This window comes from Macaca thibetana, chromosome 3, assembly GCF_024542745.1.
Source record: "Macaca thibetana thibetana isolate TM-01 chromosome 3, ASM2454274v1, whole genome shotgun sequence".
Lineage (NCBI taxonomy): Eukaryota > Metazoa > Chordata > Mammalia > Primates > Cercopithecidae > Macaca > Macaca thibetana.
The window spans coordinates 99,300,490-99,318,245 of NC_065580.1; the positions used below are offsets into that span (position 1 = coordinate 99,300,490).

A 17,756-nucleotide genomic window follows, 5' to 3' on the forward strand; every position below is an offset into this window, starting at 1 on the left:
GGCTAGTCTGAAACTGCCGGCCTCAAATGATCCTCCTGCCACACCTGACCCTTACTTTAAACACACCGTCAGTAAAACATTTTTAATAGCTGAAGGAGAAAAATAAATGTTTCCTCTACCATGATTCGGCTAAATGCCTGTCAGGGAAAAATCCATCTGACTACATCTTTTCACAAGTCATTCCTATATCTTGCCAACACATCATAGAATATATAGGTCAGTGATACTTTTTCTTTTCTGAGTGTGATTTCATCATTTATTTCATTCATAGGAGGCAAGTCTCATATGCTGACTGAAGCGATAGACTTTCTGTGCTTTGCATTTCAACATCAGCTTGGGTTTCTTCCCTTACCTAACACGTCCTTCCCTATCCCCATCACCTCCTCCCTCTCTGTCCCAGCAGGTTTCACCAGCAACACAACAGATGCAGCCAACCCAGACAATACAGCCACCCCAGCCCACAGGGGGGCGCCGGCGAAGGGTGGTGGACGAGGATCCTGACGAGAGGCGGCGGAAATTTCTGGAACGGAACCGGGCAGCTGCCACCCGCTGCAGACAGAAGAGGAAGGTCTGGGTGATGTCATTGGAAAAGAAAGCAGAAGAACTCACCCAGACAAACATGCAGCTTCAGGTGCAGCCCACGGTGTCTTTCCCCGGGACTCAAAGGCCCTCTGCTCCGCGGGCATTTCCGGCCCCGACAGGCACTTGTTGACCTAAGCAGTGATGCCACACACTTAGTCCACAGAGGAGCCGCAGCCTCACTCCTCGAGCTTTATTAATTCCGGGACACTCTACAAAACAAAATTAACCGTTCAGTTTTTCAATCAATTTGCCCACAGAGCTCTGAGAAGGGGGGACCTACCCAGCTAAGTTGTAGGCTGGGAGCACAGGCTTTAATCCGACAGAGATCCAAACCCGGTTCAGCAATTACTTGCTAGGTTTAACTCGCTGGCGCTCTGTTTCTTCCTCTATAGAATGGGAATCATAACTTTATAGAGTTGTTACATTAGGGGGAATAAACAAACTAATGTCTCCAAAGCAGTTGCCCAGTGCCTGGCCCATAATAAACCTTCAACTGAAAAGGAGCTGTTCGTTATATTCACTAGGTTGAGGGGGTTGCCTTGGCTTATACTTGATTATGTCTATTTTTGTTTCACATGAAAGAAAGAAAGGTTTATGGTCATTATGTAGCTCTGAAAGAAAAGGCATGTTTTCATCTCATTTGCCAACTCACCAAGATTTGAATCTTGCATAATTTTTGCTTTTTATGAATGGCTTCACTGGGGAGATTTTATAATGAGGCCCAGAAGTGTCTGGGCGTGTCTAAGAGAAAAGGAAGAAACTCTAGTACCCGGGCTTCTCCGGCAGACTTTATAGTTTATAATGATGTAGTTCAGAGCATTTGTTCTAATGTTAAAAATATGTGCACTATTTATCAGCAGAAAAAAAGGCAAGTAAATAGACACGTATGTGACCCACAGTCCAGGGAGAGCATTAAGAGTTGTGGATTATACTCCAGTGCTTCCAGAAGCTGAGAGAATGGCCAAAGAGAGTGGGGCAGGGAGGAAAGTACCCTACATAGGGAGACTCTGCACTTTAAGAGTTCATGGGGTCTGGGTGCAGTGGCCCACACCTGTAATCCCAGCACTTGGGGAGGCTAATCACTTTGGGAGGTGGCGGGATCACTTGGGGTCTGGAGTTTGACCAGCCTGGCCAAGGTGCAGAAACCCTGTCTCTACTAAAAATACAAAAAAATTTGCCGTGGTGGCTCAGGCCCGTAGTCCCAGCTGCTCAAGAGGCTGAGGCAGCAGAGTGGCTTGAATGCAGGAGGGAGAGTCTGTAGTGAGCCAAGATCGCATCACTGTACTCCAGCCTGGGCAACAGGGTGAGACTCTGTCTCAAAAAAAAAAAAAAAAAAAAAAACAGTTAATGGCTAGGCATTGGTAGGTTACTTTCATCTTCTTCCCACACCTAGTTCTCTGTGCATCCTTAGAAAGGAACAGTTAGGGTGCCAAACCCCAAAGCCTTTGCATATTCAGTTTCATTAAATGGAGATGGCTTGGGGCTTCCAGTGTACAAATTGAAAGTATATAAGGAAAGTGTGTGTTGTATGAGGGCCTGAATTTCATAATTTATGGATGTTCATTTTTCCCCCTAAATGTGTCATTCTTTTTGTGATAGACATGATGAGCAAGAAACTGCGAAACATATAGCAGATGTGAGGAAAATAAGATAATGATTCCTGCACTAACTTGCATGCTGCGGGAAGATTGGGACTGTCTCTTGCTACTCCCTCCGCCCACTATCTATCTGCTGTTTATAGTGTGGTGTCTACACTCAGTAACTTATTTGTTGAATAAATGAATGGGTTCCCCTGTTTATAGTATAGTGTCTACACTCAGTAACCATTTGTTAAATAAATGAATGAATTCCTCATTGCTGGAGTGTCTAAGAATTGGCTGCTTGACTACTTGGCAAGGATGTGATTGCAGGGAGTCAAGCCACCAGAGAAATGGCTGGACTCAAACACCTTTAAAACCACTTGTAGAATCTGATAGGCACAGTAGTATCTGAGAAACTTTTAGGTAGAATGTGGTTAAGCATTTTTCTTTTTTGAGACAGGGCCTCACTCCATTGCCCAGGCTGGAGGGCAGCTTACTACAGCCTTGACCTCCTGGACTCGAGTGTTCCTCCCACCTCAGCCTCCCGAAGTGTACATCACCATGCCTGGCTAATTTTTTTTTTTTTTTTCTCTAGAGACAAGGTCTTATTATGTTGCCCAGGCTGGTCTCAAACTCCTGGGCTCAAGCAACCCTCCAACCTCAGCCTCCCAAAGTGTTAGGATTATAGGTGTGAGCCTCTATGCCCAGCCAAGCATTTTTAATATTAATAATCATATTTTAATTTTGATGTGTATTGAAAAATGTAATTAGAAGATCAAATCTGCAATTTCAAAGATATTAGTAAGAAGGCTAAATTATTCAAAATTGAGTTAATTTGCACAAACATGTTAAGTAAATAAAAGTTCTTGTATATGTGAACCTAGTAAATATTACAGCAGTGGTTCTGTGATAACTGAAGTTGGGGAAACCCAGGAATTTGCCACCATTTCTGAGGTCTGCAGGAGGATGATGCAGACGTGTAGGTTTTCTCAATCTTGGCCCTATTGACTTCTGGGCTCAATCATTCTTTGTTGTTCTCTGTGCATTGCAGGCTATTTAGCAGCATCCTTGGCCTTTACCCACTATGTATCAGGAGCACACCTTCCACCTATGACAACCAAAGCGTCTCCAGACATTGCCAAATGTCCCCTAGTGGTGATTGGGAAGGGAAGTTGGGTGGCAAAATCAGCCTTAGTTAGGAACCACTGCTTAGATGAAGGGGCCAAAAATAGCCAGCTGGCACATATCAGCTGCCAAGGCTTTAAATCAGTTTTAACTAAAATGAGTCCTTGCAGAATTCCTTCAGGGTATTGACTGTGATCCTAATGCATGCAAACATGGAGGGATCATAGCAGAGAGCCAGGAAAGTAAAGATGTCCATTGACTTTGAGGCCAGAGGTGTTCGTGACTTGGCATATGCGTATTTATGACTGCTTTTACAAAATATACAAGGTAAATTTACCCTTTGCTAGACCCTAATGCACTGATTTTTTTTCACATTTCTTTAGAGCCAAATGGCTGAGGAAAAAAAGGAACTAGAACTCTAGCTCCCAAAACCAGAAAAAAAAAAAAAAAAAAAAAAAAAAAAAAAAAAATTCCTACTGAGTTCATGTGACAGGCACCAATATTTTGGTAGTTAAAACAGTACCCAAAAAAGGGACAGTCTCTGAACAGACTAAATTGTTGATATTTTCCAACCACCGCTTTGCCTTGGAGGGACAGAAGCCACAACCGCCCAGTGTTCTCTGTGAAGCTGAGTGTCCTGCATCAGGCCCTGGGATGCTGGAGAGGATGCTGCAGATTCCGCTACCTTTGAATGACCCTTTCCCTCTCACTGGACCTTTGTCAAAAGAAAAAGGTGGCTCTCTTGAGGCTGGACCAGTGAGCCAAATTTTAAGTAAACAGAAATGGAAGGTGCTAAGCAAACAAACTCCAGCCAAATGGAATATCCAAGGTCTGGATGGCCAGCTGCCACTTTTGAGTTGTTTTCCAGCATAGAACCCTCTGGTTAGGCTGCAGCATTTCAGATTGGAAAAACCAGACCTAAGAAAACAAAATCAAACTCCCAGACTTCATTTCCTAGTCTCACAACACATCTCTGCCCAAGAGGTCCAAAAAGGTATAGGAATTGGGGAAAATATTAGAAACCACCTAATCTGACATTTTATGGAGAAAGAAACTGAGGTTAGGGAAATGAGGGGTCTTCCCTAATGTCACACAATGAGTAGGTGGCAGAATGAGGACTCAGGGAAGTCTCTTGTTGACCTAACCCACTTCTTTGTGGTCTTTTATTTTAGAAACTCCGTAAGCCAAAGAAATCCATGTTCTTTTTTCTGATACTAAGTGACTAAGATCAGCTCTAAATTCATCAACTGCTGTGGTACTCAGTAGAACGTCTGGGTTCAGTAGAGGATATGGAAATCATCTGGTCACCCATGGAAATAATTGCTTTTCTTTCTTAGTGCAAAGACACATGGTCTAAGTTGCTGCTGAAATTTTGGACACATGAGCCCAGGTCTGGGACTTGGCAAGCGAATAGGCCAGATGGGAACTGTTGCTTGACAAATTGAAAGTTCTTTGTTTCAGAGTGAACCAAACCTGGTCTCAGCTAATCTACCAAAACAAAAAAGCTGGGGGAGGGTATATTGTGGGGCCCATTTTGATAATTATTTTTTTGGCACAAACTACTGCTTACACCAAAAAGCACTGTGGATTTATCGTATAAATAATGACATCCCCAAAGCTGAACACTGCAAATGTAGCTATTAGGGACTTGTTGGAGTGCTTGCTTAAAGTATGTTATTGTAGTATTGAATATCTCTATGGAGTGCTGCTTCACCCCAAGGCAAACTATGGGTTTAAAAATAGATCAGTCCAACTGGACCTTACAATTGCTAAACAGCTAACTGCTTTAGAGGAGCAAACTCAAATTCATTTAGAAAAATGAAAAGATGAAGAGTTGATTTCTACCAGACAATCGATACGTATTATTAATACCTTGTATTTACAAAGTACTTTTATATTAAGACCTAAAACTCTGATTATAACCTACATAGGGGAATAAAAAATGGTGATTTTCCTCAATTTATAAAACAAGGTAATTCAGAGTAAGAAAATGCCTCCAGAAGGCCTGGTTTTTATTTCCCTACTAGACTTCCAGGCCACATTTGATTTCTTTTATGCATTTTGAAACATTTGCTATCTGGTTGTTCTCTTCCAAAATGAATTCAAGGTGATTCCACTTATGTTCCCCTGAAAAGGGTTTTTACTTAAAATATAGTCTAGTATTTGTGCATTTCCTATACTAATCATTCTTTCACTATGGAATCTTTAAGATGATTATGCATGTGCTCACCACACAATTCATTCTTCTTTCTCCAAGATAGTGATTTTTGACCTTTCTTAAGCCAAAGACCCTTTATGAAATATAATGAAGGCTCCATAGATGCTGTCTCAGCAATATGGACACATAAATGGACATACAAAATTTTGTTATAAAATGAAACTATAAATGTTGCTTTGGAATCTGCCTTACTAAGATTTGGAAGCATAAGAGGTGATAGAACTGGCTCCCTTATGAAAGATAAGACCAAAATTATAAGCATATTTGAGCATATTGAAAGTAGTTAAGTAATGAATAAAAGTCAAGATTGAATCTTTCATTAGATAATTGGGTAATTTGCTTTCTCAATAGAAGGTGACACAGAAATGCTTGTAGAATAAAAAAAAAAATTCTTTCTGGAAGGAACTTAGAGAAGTAGTTCTCTACTTCTATACATGAAGTATAAAACCATCGTGTTTTATACTTGGTTGGCATGGCAGCTTGAGAACTCAAACCCTATTATTCTCAACTCTCAGGCGAGAGTTCCTTTTCCTATTGGATGCTGCCCCATGAATTTCTATGGCTTCTGTGGTTATTAGGCCTTTATTTAGTCCTTGCAGCATCGTAGTTACGTGTATATGGTATAAACAAGAAGCTGATTGCCCTTCTCTACTGACATTCATTGGTGTTCATTTTCCCACCATAACATGGCTAAATAACATAATTATTAACATGTTACATTAAGAAATATGTCCTGCCAGGCACAGTGGCTCATGCCTGTAACCCTAGCAGTTTGGGAGGCTGAGGCTGGAGAATCACTTGAGGCCAGGAGTTCAAGAGCAGCGTGGGCAAAATAACTAGACCCCATTTTTGCAAAACATTTTTTTAAATTAGGTGGGCATTGTGGCACATGTCTGTAGTCCCAGCTACTCAGAACACTGAGGTGGGAGGATTGCTTGAGCCCAGTAGGTAGAGGCTGCAGTGAACCATGATGGTGCCACTGTAGTCCAGCCTGGACGACAGATCAAGACCCTGTCTCTATAAAAAGAAAAAAGAAAAAAAGAATATGTTCATATTCACATATATCTTTAAATGATGGTCAGCTGTCTCAATATTCTCAGGGTTCTGCATTTTTACAGACCCTCACAACACTCAGGCCTTTGGTCTCTGTACTTACAACATATTGCTTTATTAATAAAGTGTTTTGCTGTTCATAGACTAAATGCCACCAAAGTCATATACTTTGTATGGAGTTTTGGTGATAGGCCAGGGCACCACATGTGCTGACTGGTGCTCTTTTTATAGTAAAACAGCCTTATGAAAGCAAAAATTTATTGTGAAACTGTTTGGGGCATGCCAAATATCATAGGCAGTTAGCTCTTTGCTAACTGTAGAAACCCAGAGAATAGAATTCAGAGTGTTTTCTTAAGGAAGGGGCAATGAACACTTTGTGCCTGGGAGATTGAATGCTGCCAAGAAAGGGTTTCACTGCCCGGGACATAGTGGGGGAAGAAATGGAGACTAAGTTCAACCTCTCCAAGATGGCCACAGGCGGGGGTGTTTTTTCTTCCAAAAGTATAAGAAAGCAAGAGAACCCAGTTTTGTTTTTAATACTTTTTGTTGTTGTTGTTTTCTACGTAGAAAAGTGTGGATTCGCTAGAAACTGGAATTTGATTCCATTTTCTAAGATCCATTGTCTACATTATCTGCAGCTGAGAGCTTCTACTCAGGGGGCAAGGTGTCTGGCAGTTTTGATTTCAGAAAAGTGTTATTTCTGTAGTTTAATGCAAATAATATGACATTCCTTCTGAAGTAAATATACATAAATACACACACACACACACACACACACACACACATAAACACATCTCTGTTTCCTTGTTTTGTTTTTGTTTGTTTTTGACAAGAGATTGCCTTCATATGATGGTCTAGAAGTGACTTTCTTTTATATGTGCTATTTTGAGCAGAGGGAGAACTGAGAAAAAGAAGGAAGGCCATCTGAATTTAGATAGGTGTAAAATCAAAGAGGAAGAAGGTAGTGTTTAAGGCTAAAATAAATTGTCCTGTAAGTTATCCCACTGACCCTGGAATTGACAGAGTCACTTTTGGTTTCCACAGAGCCCCTTATCAATCACATTCATTTGGAGTTGGGAGGTACAATTTGCCTTCTTGTATGTTCTGAGATGTAAGACCAATTTTCTTGTTTGATTAAGTGATTTATTCATCGTTAAGGCTAACTTCCCAAATAGTCATTTTTATTTTGTAAAAATAAAGTTTGGAAGAGAAAGGGAATGAGATGAGATTTGTAGATGAGATTTTTATTATTGTTATTGTTTTATTATTGTTTTATTATTTTGTTATTAATATTACTCAATATGTGGTTGCTTATAATGTATTTCACAAAGAAATTTAGAAATGGGAGATATTCCTTTAAAAAGATTTCAATTTTTTTTAGAGTAACTTCTGGAATCCCAAACATGCATTCCTAGGTGATAAATACATGGCTGAAAAGCCAAGTTCATATTGAAAGTGTAGGTACAACTTAATGACAGCAATGTTAATCGTGCTTTTCTGTGTGCATGCATTTTTTAAGTTTCCTACATGTGAAGTACAATGCCTGGCAGTCACAAATAAACCTTGACCAAAGAGAGGATATTACTGATCACAATTTTTAAATGGCTTATTCAAGACAGCACTACATTTACAGTTCACTTTTATCAAGTGGAAGCATCTCGGAGCCGCCATCTATTTTGTGTCTATATTTGTAGACAATGGATGCCAAGTTCATTATTCTACAAAGCTATGAGCATGCCTTTGTGAATTACTATTAATAGATAAAGTAGAGATCCGAGGCACTTACATGAGTAAATAAGAAGAAAACCCCACACCATCCACAATATCCTGATATTGAGGAGGGAAAGAGTATTTTATAGACCGAAATTGACCAAATAATCAATGCACTCAATCAAATTAATTCAATCATGGCCCAAAACTTCATTGCTTCTTGCCACCCTGAGCTGACATCATCCACCTGCAGCTGACCAACGTGTGCACTATGTGCTTCCATGCCTCCTGCTTAGTGGGCATCAGGCAAGTGGACGTGCTTTGCTCAACAGTAGCCCATGAACAGCAATTGAGTAGGAGATGGTGGGGGTAGCAGGGATTCATGGCTGAAGGTCAATTTATTTTCAGATATTCCTTTTAGATTGAGCAACACATACTTCTTTTGGAAAATCTGATGGTAGATGAGTCAGCTTACTCTGATTGCATTTCAGGTGGAAGCCACAAATCCTACCACATAATTCTGCCCAATGCATGCCTCATATTCACATTCTCAGTTGGATGTCAACCTGAGCTTGTGAAGGTTAAGATAGTTAAATGTATTAAGTGCTTAGTATGTGCTGGGTATTGTTCTGTTTCCCATCTATTACCGTATTTAATCCTCACAGTAACACAAATAATGTTGTACTCTTATCACCATCTTATAACGAGGTTGCTGGAGCTCAGTTGGGTTGTGTTATCTACCTAAGGTCATGCAGTCAGTGTGGAGTAAGGATTCTCACCTGGCTTCAGTTCTCATCACCTAAGGGTGTGGTCTAGCCTTTTAATAAGGTTCAGCTCTTGAGTTAAAACCTAATCTCTTCAGAAAGGCCCTGGTAAATATGAGGGCCAAATTAAAGGTAAGCTACAAACTTTCAGGCGAACCACAGTAAATAATGTTCTTGATGTCATTTAGACATAACAGAAGAGTTTGCCAGTTTTGTTGTTGAAAGTGCACAGGGCATTGGGTTTGTATCCTCTGGTCTTCTCAACATGGTTTTAATACATCTCTTTTAGAATGAAGTGTCTATGTTGAAAAATGAGGTGGCCCAGCTGAAACAGTTGTTGTTAACACATAAAGACTGCCCAATAACAGCCATGCAGAAAGAATCACAAGGATATCTAAGTAAGTCACCGACTTTTTCACTTTTCTTTAGTGTCCAATTTTTTTTTTGCCACTAAGTTTGCACTGAATTTGATTGAAAGAGCAAAAGTAAAGTGTAGATTATACTTCCAGGCAGATATACAAGAATTCTTGAGTGGCTTCCAGACTATTCTTCCAAGGGGATCCCTTTTTCCTGACCCCTGTGCAACACCATGCCTACCACCTCCTGATAATTTCTGGCTACTCCTTCCCTGGCATCTTGAAGTATTAAAAAAAATACCAAATTCCAATTTTGCAGCCAGTAAGAAAAGAGCCAGCTGAAGCCCAAGTACCAGTGGCCCAGCAGTCTCCTTCAGAAATCTGTGGGCTGGGACCCAGGCCTTGGGTGAATTACATCCAGTGCCTCCAGAAACACTGCATGTTACTCCCTAGGCTGAAAAGCTAGTGACTGACCTCAGTTTATCAATATGTAACATGATCCCTTCCTTCAGACCCCGGTTTCTGCATCTGGAATGCCAGTTGGTTAAATGATAGTTGAATAGGGATGGTGGGAGGAGCAGGGATTCATGGCTGAAGGTCAATTTATTTTCAAATAATTTTTTAGATTGAGCAACACAGATTCTCCCACCACATGTGAGTATTTTTCCACATTTGATATATGGATGGCTATTTAAAAGACAAGATGGGGAAGTTCACATGTCCATGACTTAAACACATCAAATCATTTTACTGATACAGAAAGCATGGCTTTGCTTGTAGATATAAACTGGAAAGGCATAGCATTGTGACAACAGTTGAAAATAAAGTTTTGAAATTAACTTTCAGAAGAAAATGTGCGAAACTTCTATTTCAAGTAAATATCCGGTACTATTTCTCTGAGAAGTCCACAAGTCCATACAAAAAAGACCTATATTGGTGTGTGTGTATGTGTGTGTGTTGTCTTTTTTTTTCTCTCTCTAGGTCCGGAGAGTAGCCCTCCTGCTAGTCCTGTCCCAGCTTGCTCCCAGCAACAAGTCATCCAGCATAATACCATCACTACTTCCTCATCAGTCAGCGAGGTGGTAGGAAGCTCCACCCTCAGCCAGCTCACCACTCACAGAACAGACCTGAATCCAATTCTTTAAAATGCACCATCAGACCTGGCCTCCAAGAAGAGCTGTAGCGTACCATGCGTCCTTTCTTTTAAGGGCATTTTTAGAATTAACTCAGACCTGGAAGACTCCTCAGTTCTTCAAAGACTGGCTTTCATTTTTATAGTTATTATGGAAATGTTGTCTTTTATACTTAGTTATATAAGAAAAAAGGGAGTTATGCAATTAATATCTATCAGCTTGGGAAACGCTTTGGTGCTTTTCTCCAATTTTCTGGTACCAGTTACTTGTTTATAAACTGAACCTTTTCTGTATATAGCCATGGTTTCATTCTTATCAGTCCAGCCCTTTGCCTGAAACACTGAATCTTGTTAAACCACAGCTTTTAGCCAAAATGAGGCATACCTAGATGTCAAGTAAGACAGATCCAAGGTAACTGGGTAGAAAATCTTTTGACATCTTAACTCATGTTGAGTTTGTGCTGTGGTGTCACCAGAATCCCAGATAAACACACAGCCTTTCCCATAACTTTTTGTTTCTTACTATAAAATATTATAAGATTCATTGATGTCCAAATAACACCACCGAGCGTCTCTTCACTTCTCCTTCTCCTCTTGGTCCACTTGCTAATGCCCAGTTTTCTTCTCCATTTCCACTTTTTCTTGGGCTCCCTGTTTACTCTTCATTTTGACTTCCTTCTGTTTTATTTTTTTTCCCTTTAGCATTGCATGTGAAGAAGAAAATAATGTTTAAAGGAAAAAAAAAAAAAGCAAACCTCCAAAACGTGGACCTAACCATTGCTTCACTTACACGTCACCCACAGCTGGAGTTCATTCAACTCTTGCTTTTCACAAAATAGTAACCAGGAGATGTTTAATGTGCCTGATTTAATGTTTTTAATAATCAGAGCAAATGAAAGGTGGTTTAGCTATAAGTGAAGCACGGTTGAATACCAGCTGGGGAGACACTAGGGAAGGGAGCTTTGTAAGCCTTGATTGTGAAAGTCCAAATTTTGATGTGGGGCTATAACATGACACCCTTGGATTGCAACTGGTTTTATATGACCTGTCTATAACATTGAAAATCCATGTACTATATAATAATTCAGAAGGGCTCTATTCACTACACGGATTACATTGTTCAATCATCAGCTGCTAATAGCCTAAGATTTATTTTTTTTTTTTCTTAAGCCTATGGAACCGGCTTTGCTGTTCTGGGGGGTGAAAATAGACTAACTACTGGAGAAACAAAGAGAGAAAGAAAACCCAGTGTTTCCATAGGGGCACTTTTAGCCTTCCCACGACAGTTCAGCACTCTTTGACTGCTGAAGGAACCCCATGGATGAGGCGCAGGCTACTTCACTCTTTTTTTTCTTTTTTTTGAGACAGAGTCTCACCTATTGCCCAGGCTGAAGTGCAGTGGTGCACTTCACAGATCACTGCAGATCACAGATCACAGAACACTGCAGCATCAACCCCCGAGTTCAAGCGATCCTTCCACCTCCGCCTCCCGGGTAGCTGGGACCACAGGTTCACACAACCATGCCTGGCTACTTTATTTTTACTTTTATTTTAAAATAAAAGATAAGGTCTCTCTTACGTTGCCCAGGCTAGTCTCAAAAGATCCTACTTCTTCGTCCCAAAGTGTTGGGATTGTAGGCGTGAGCCACTGCACCCAGCCTACTTCCCTCTTCTGAATTATTCTGATTTATTTTCAACAACTTTTGTGAACTTGCGCATGATACAAAGCAGATAGTCCCTGAACCACAGTCGTGCCTCCTTGAAACAAGCCATTCTACTGTGCTAATGTTTTAATATCGCATCTCACAAATAACAGGGGTGAATGTTTCTCTCCAGCAATCTAGGCAGGTGCTGGTGTTTCATCTCCATTTGAATGCTTGACATCTTAACGTGTGTGTGTGTGTGTGTATGTGTGTGTGTGTTCATGGGTTTTAAAAGAACAGTATTTTACAAAAGGTGTAGCTTTTATAAGAGTTCAGAAAAGGGAAGGATGTGTTTTTTTCTCTCACTATAGTATAAGAATCTATTTTGGAGAAAAAAAGAAAATATGAGGGTCTCGAAGCATGATTTTTATATAACTAGTTTCAGTTTTATCTAATAACTTACTTTTTAAATCAATATTTATCAACAATCTTTCCATGTATGCAGTGCTTTCAAAAGATGGTTTTGAGTGTCCAGTGAAACTTATGACTTGGGTATATGGTTGAAGAATCAAAACAAAAGCAAAAAAAAAAAAAAAAAAAAAAAAACCAAAAAAAGAAAAGAGAAAAAAAGAAAAAATGCAAATGAAATAATTTTCTATTATATTTTAGACAAACATATCATTTTCAAGTATTTTAAATACTGAATTCATAGTTGTTGTTTTTTAAATTCCAACAGTAACAGCTGAATGGTTTAATCTGACTGGCTTCCTAAGAAATGTTTAAGACTCAGCTTTAAAAAGAAGTTAACATTCATATCTCTGTTTTGAAATCAAAAATAATATTTCAAAATTCTTTCCTAGGACTGACTATCTGTCTCCCCTCCCCCCACAAAAGGAAAAAGAGTGCATTAAAATGTTTAGTTGGGTTTTTTAATTTTTAATTTTTATTTTATGTTTTGCTTTGTTTTAAGTAAAATTTTTTCTTTACTGCATGCATAGCACTTAATAAAATGGATTTTTTAAAAATCCACTAGTAATATCAGAATGTCCAGGGAGTGACTGTCGTTACAATGATGGTTTAGTTTACTTCTGTTCCACCTTTTGATTGAAATATTTAGTTGTTAGGCTGAAAGCCTCTGCAGTTAAGAACTTGCCTGAGTTTTCGTCGTTCAGCAACTTGACAGTTTGACTGATGTGCATTATATACAGCTCAATTATGTCTGTTTTTTATGCTAAGTAGGAAAACCAACCACACACATTAGCAAACCGGCCTCAACATATAATTAGAATAAACCGTCTTCTTGTTCTACTCAGGGCCTTTAGGTGTGTTCATTCATGGTATGGAAATACAGTAAATGAAAGATTCCAACTAGTTGTCAGTGCTTCTTGAAAATTCCAAACAGAAAGATACATTGGTCAGATCCAACACATGGCTTATCAATATTAAGTCTTTTACCTAAAGGCCCATCAGTCACCAGACAACAGAATAATCAATCTGCCTGAAAAATCCCTCCTCCTTGTCTTACACTTTTTGCCTATTTGGGAGAATATCTTTGTACTCCATTCTCCTCCCTCAACCAGTTATTGGGTCACCCATCCATGTGTTCATTAATCAATTATCATGGCCTTCAGAGCACCTGTCCTAAGGAGGGAAAATCCTGCCACACTGCCTCTCCCCATTCATGTGTGGTTTTCTTGATCAGCGAGATCTGTCTCTGAAGTCACTGCCAGCCTCCCTGGGAATGTCTATAGTACCTCCCCTGCCTTATGTGATGGGAGTTAACAACTCAGATAAGTACACCTGAGAGCATTTCTACCAGGTAAACTCTCACCTAAATGGAGGTGTCCACATCTTAATTGTTTCTCCTTGACATATTTCTCAATCCACGATGCCAGGAGAAGTAGAGCGAAAATCCCAGCCATGGATGAATGTACTGATTTGAAAGCCAAGTGTTAAGTTGGATGTTTTCCCGTCACACTACTACTCAGCCCTCTCCTGCTCCCACATCAATGGATGCAAGTCACAATCTTAACACAGCCTGTGGGAGACAAGCAGTTTGTGTGCTCTCACAGTATATATTATAGTAATTAGGGTGACTTAGAGCAAATACTCTTCAGATCCTATGTAGTCAGTGAAACAGGGAGAGTGTATTCTGATAGAGGGATGTCGATGGTGAATGTTCTGGTGGTTGTTGCCTGTTAAGTAAACTTTAGTGTGTAAGTCGAGTTTGTCATTAAAATCATAAACCAGCTACGGTAACAGACAAGCCTTTGGCTGGGGAGTTTTAAGCCTCAGTAACTGCTATAAAACTAGCCATCCAGTTAGGATAGAATGTGTTTCTTTCTGGTTAAAAAAAGAAAAAACCATCTAAGAAAATATATATGTATGTATGTGTGTATACAGTGGAATTCAAGGACCAAAGCAAAATTTGAACAGGAATCTATTAATTTAGAATTTTATAAGATATTTATTAATAAATGTTATTTTTAAACATTCCATTTGAACAGTATTCTGTAGGATCTACTTGTTTTTAAAGTGTTAGTCCATAATAAACTACTATAGTTGTGTGTATTTTCATTTTTCAGGGTTTCAAATGGCTATTCTCCATCATTTGGTGGAAATGTTTGCTTAGATCTCTGTGCATAGACATTTCAAGGATTTTTATTGCTCTGTGAGTTATTTTTTAATCAACACTCTGAACAGTTTTATTAAAACATTTATTTCTTTTTTCATTTTTAAAGTAAGCTCTTTCATTTAGGAAGCAGAGTTCAGCTAAAGGGAATCAGTAACTATAACTGGAACAGCTTTCTTGTAGAAGTGTAAAAACAACTTCATCTCTGCCTCTCTCCACCCCACCCCAATTTCCTAGAAAGCCTTGCACTATTCAGCTCCCTTAGTGCTTTTTGTCCCTTCCCGAACAATATGCAGTAGCTTTAAGCCATTCAAGCTCCATTATGCAGTATATCTGAGAAGGGAAAGGAAACAACCCATTTAAATTTGAATAAAACCGTGCCTATGCGAACAGCAATTTAGAATCTCTTTTCTGCTTTTAAAATAATTTATATTTTAAAATTGCACTTTAGCTTTTTGATCCCTTTGTATTTCTCTTACTCTCTTTCTAACCTCTTCTCTGTCCTCAAACTTGCCTTTGCTCTCCTTTACAATGCCCCCTACCCCTCCTCCAAGGCTCTGAGCGGCATCATTTAAAATACTTTACAGATATTTGCACCAGGTACATTTATGTGCATCCATTGGTAGCACAGCTGAGACCTGTGTCTCACATCAGCCTAGGTGAAGCATACTACAAGAATGCCAAGGAGAAGAGCCAGTACACTATATGGTTTATACTCTTTATCCCTTTATTCATAGCATGTTTTTAAAAAAATGTTATATTATGCAACAGATGTGAGGCAGCAGCTAAGCTATACTTAAGAATTTTCTCTCATCTTCCAAACCAAAGTGTCCTGAATAAGCCAGGAGACTTATTCTTTTGTGCACCCTGGTGCACATCTGACTGTTGTCCTAGCCATAGACTCTCTGAGGCCACTGAAAGAACAGTGGCCCTATCGATTTCATTCCTAGGTCTCAAAAATACAATGTTGCCTTGTAACATAATTAGGGACAGCACCTCTAATTCACAATTATAATCTAAGGTAGGATAAGACGACACAGCAGCAATAAACTTACAAGTAAAATTCAATACCAAAACAAACACAAAGAAATTTAAAAAACAAAAAACCTAGCTTGTCATGTTGTGAAAATGAAAAAGTGTATGTCCATTCAAAATATTTTACTATTTCTTGTGGAGTTTTTCAGTGCTGTAATGCTTGTAGCCAAATTGCTTAAAGAGTGTTTATATATTTTTTTCCTTATAAATTGTCTATTTAAAAAAAAAAAAAAACTATTTAACCACAGCTGAAGTGGGGGGTAAAGCCAAATTGCCAACATTTGTTAAAAGATTAATACTCTTAAGTGGCACTCTGATACCTTTCCAACTTGTCATCAGAAAGGAATCAATAATTACCAACTGTTGTATTTAGACCAACTTACAATATCTAGCTCATTAGAAGGCAGGATCTAGAAAGCTCCTTCTAAGCCATTTAAGATATTCTTACATTGAGCTTCATATTATAGAACTTTATAGGATTGGATTTTTTACAATAGAATAATTTAGCCTCAGGACTGAGAATGTGGAAGCTGAATAAATTAGCTTTAAATACATCATTAAAATCTTATGCACAATAAGCTCATTAGATTCTAGTTTTCTCCTTTAGAATACCAATGCCACAGACACTGCAGGAGATAATGAAAGGTATCAGTTGTGCTGAATGGAGTGGGTTTAAGAGAAAGGACCCTTCCCAACCAGCAGCCAGTAAAAAATACAACCTACTCACTTTTTTCCCTTCTAAGTTCTGCTAAATCACATCTGCCTCATAGAGAAAGGAATGTTGCCTTTGAGAACTGTCTTGGAGAAAAGATAAGCTTGAAATGTTCTCTCTAAAGAGGACATAGGGTTTGGGATCCTCTGAAAAGGCCCAGAAAAATAGCTCAGTTCTAACACAATGTTCTAGGACAATTGGAATATAAATATTGTCCAAAAATATAATTAAAAGAAAAAAGTTTAGCACTGTGTAAAGTAAGTGTTAACAGAGGAAGTCCCAAAAAGGTGCTGTCACTTTAAGTTCTGGACTTGGGGTTGTTTGTATTTGTAAACAGCAAAGCATTTGTGTTTGTTTGTCTATTTGTAAAGCAACCACCTTCCTTATTGGAAGGAGAAAAAAAGGGGTACATACATGTAAATACTTGCTGCAGCATTTAATATGTTTAATTTTTTGTTAAGCTTTTTGTTGCATTGTGAACACATTTATTGTTACCAATGGACAATGAGTTCATTAAGACTGTTCAACTAGGTCAGATTTTTACATCTCTTTCTAGCAAGAAGAGACAAGATTTTGTGCATTTGTACAAATGTTAATATCACTGCAATTCCAATATAATAAAGCACTCAAATGCAAATAATATATGTCACCTTTGTATGATGAAATTTGGGATTGGGGGTAATGACATGTATTCCTCACATACTCTTGTCAGAGGCATGTGAATCAGAGCAACTCCATCTTGAATAGGAGCTGGGTAAAATAAGGCTGAGACCTACTGGGCTGCATTCCCAGATGATTAAGGCATTCTAACTCAGTGGATGACATAGGAAGTTGGCACAAGATACAGGTCATAAAGACCTTTCTGATAAAATGGTTTGCAGTAATGAAGCCAGCTAAATCCCACCAAAACCAAGATGGTGACAAGAGTGACCTCAGGTCATCCTCACTGCGACACTCCCATCAGCACCATGACAGTTTACAAATGCCATGGCAATGTCAGGAAGTTACCCTATTATGGTCTAAAAAGGGGAGGCATGAATAATCCACCCCTTGTTTAGCATATCATCAAGAAATCATCATAAAAATTCCTCTGTCTATGGAGTAGCCATTCTTTCATTCCTTTACTTTCTTAATAAACTTGCTTTTGCTTTATGGATTTGCCCTGAATTCTTTCTTGCACGAGCTCAAGAACCCACTCTTGGGGTCTGGACCCA

The 17,756-nt window shown here is 39.0% G+C and overlaps 1 protein-coding gene across 4 annotated transcripts in view; it reads left to right on the forward strand.

The window, feature by feature from the left end:
- CREB5 (cAMP responsive element binding protein 5) overlaps positions 1-17,182 on the forward strand; it is a 416,185-nt gene extending 399,003 nt beyond the window's left edge. For 2 of the 4 annotated variants that reach the window (XM_050783193.1, XM_050783195.1), the window contains 3 exons: positions 404-631; positions 9,322-9,430; positions 10,370-17,182. In XM_050783193.1, the coding sequence (XP_050639150.1) occupies positions 404-631; positions 9,322-9,430; positions 10,370-10,533 (501 nt within the window). In that variant the 3' untranslated portion in view covers positions 10,534-17,182. Of the gene's footprint in view, positions 1-400; positions 632-9,321; positions 9,431-10,013; positions 10,043-10,369 lie in introns of all 4 variants that reach the window. The other 2 variants (XM_050783194.1, XM_050783192.1) reach the window with 2 other exon arrangements.
- The last annotated feature ends 574 nt before the right edge of the window (positions 17,183-17,756 follow it).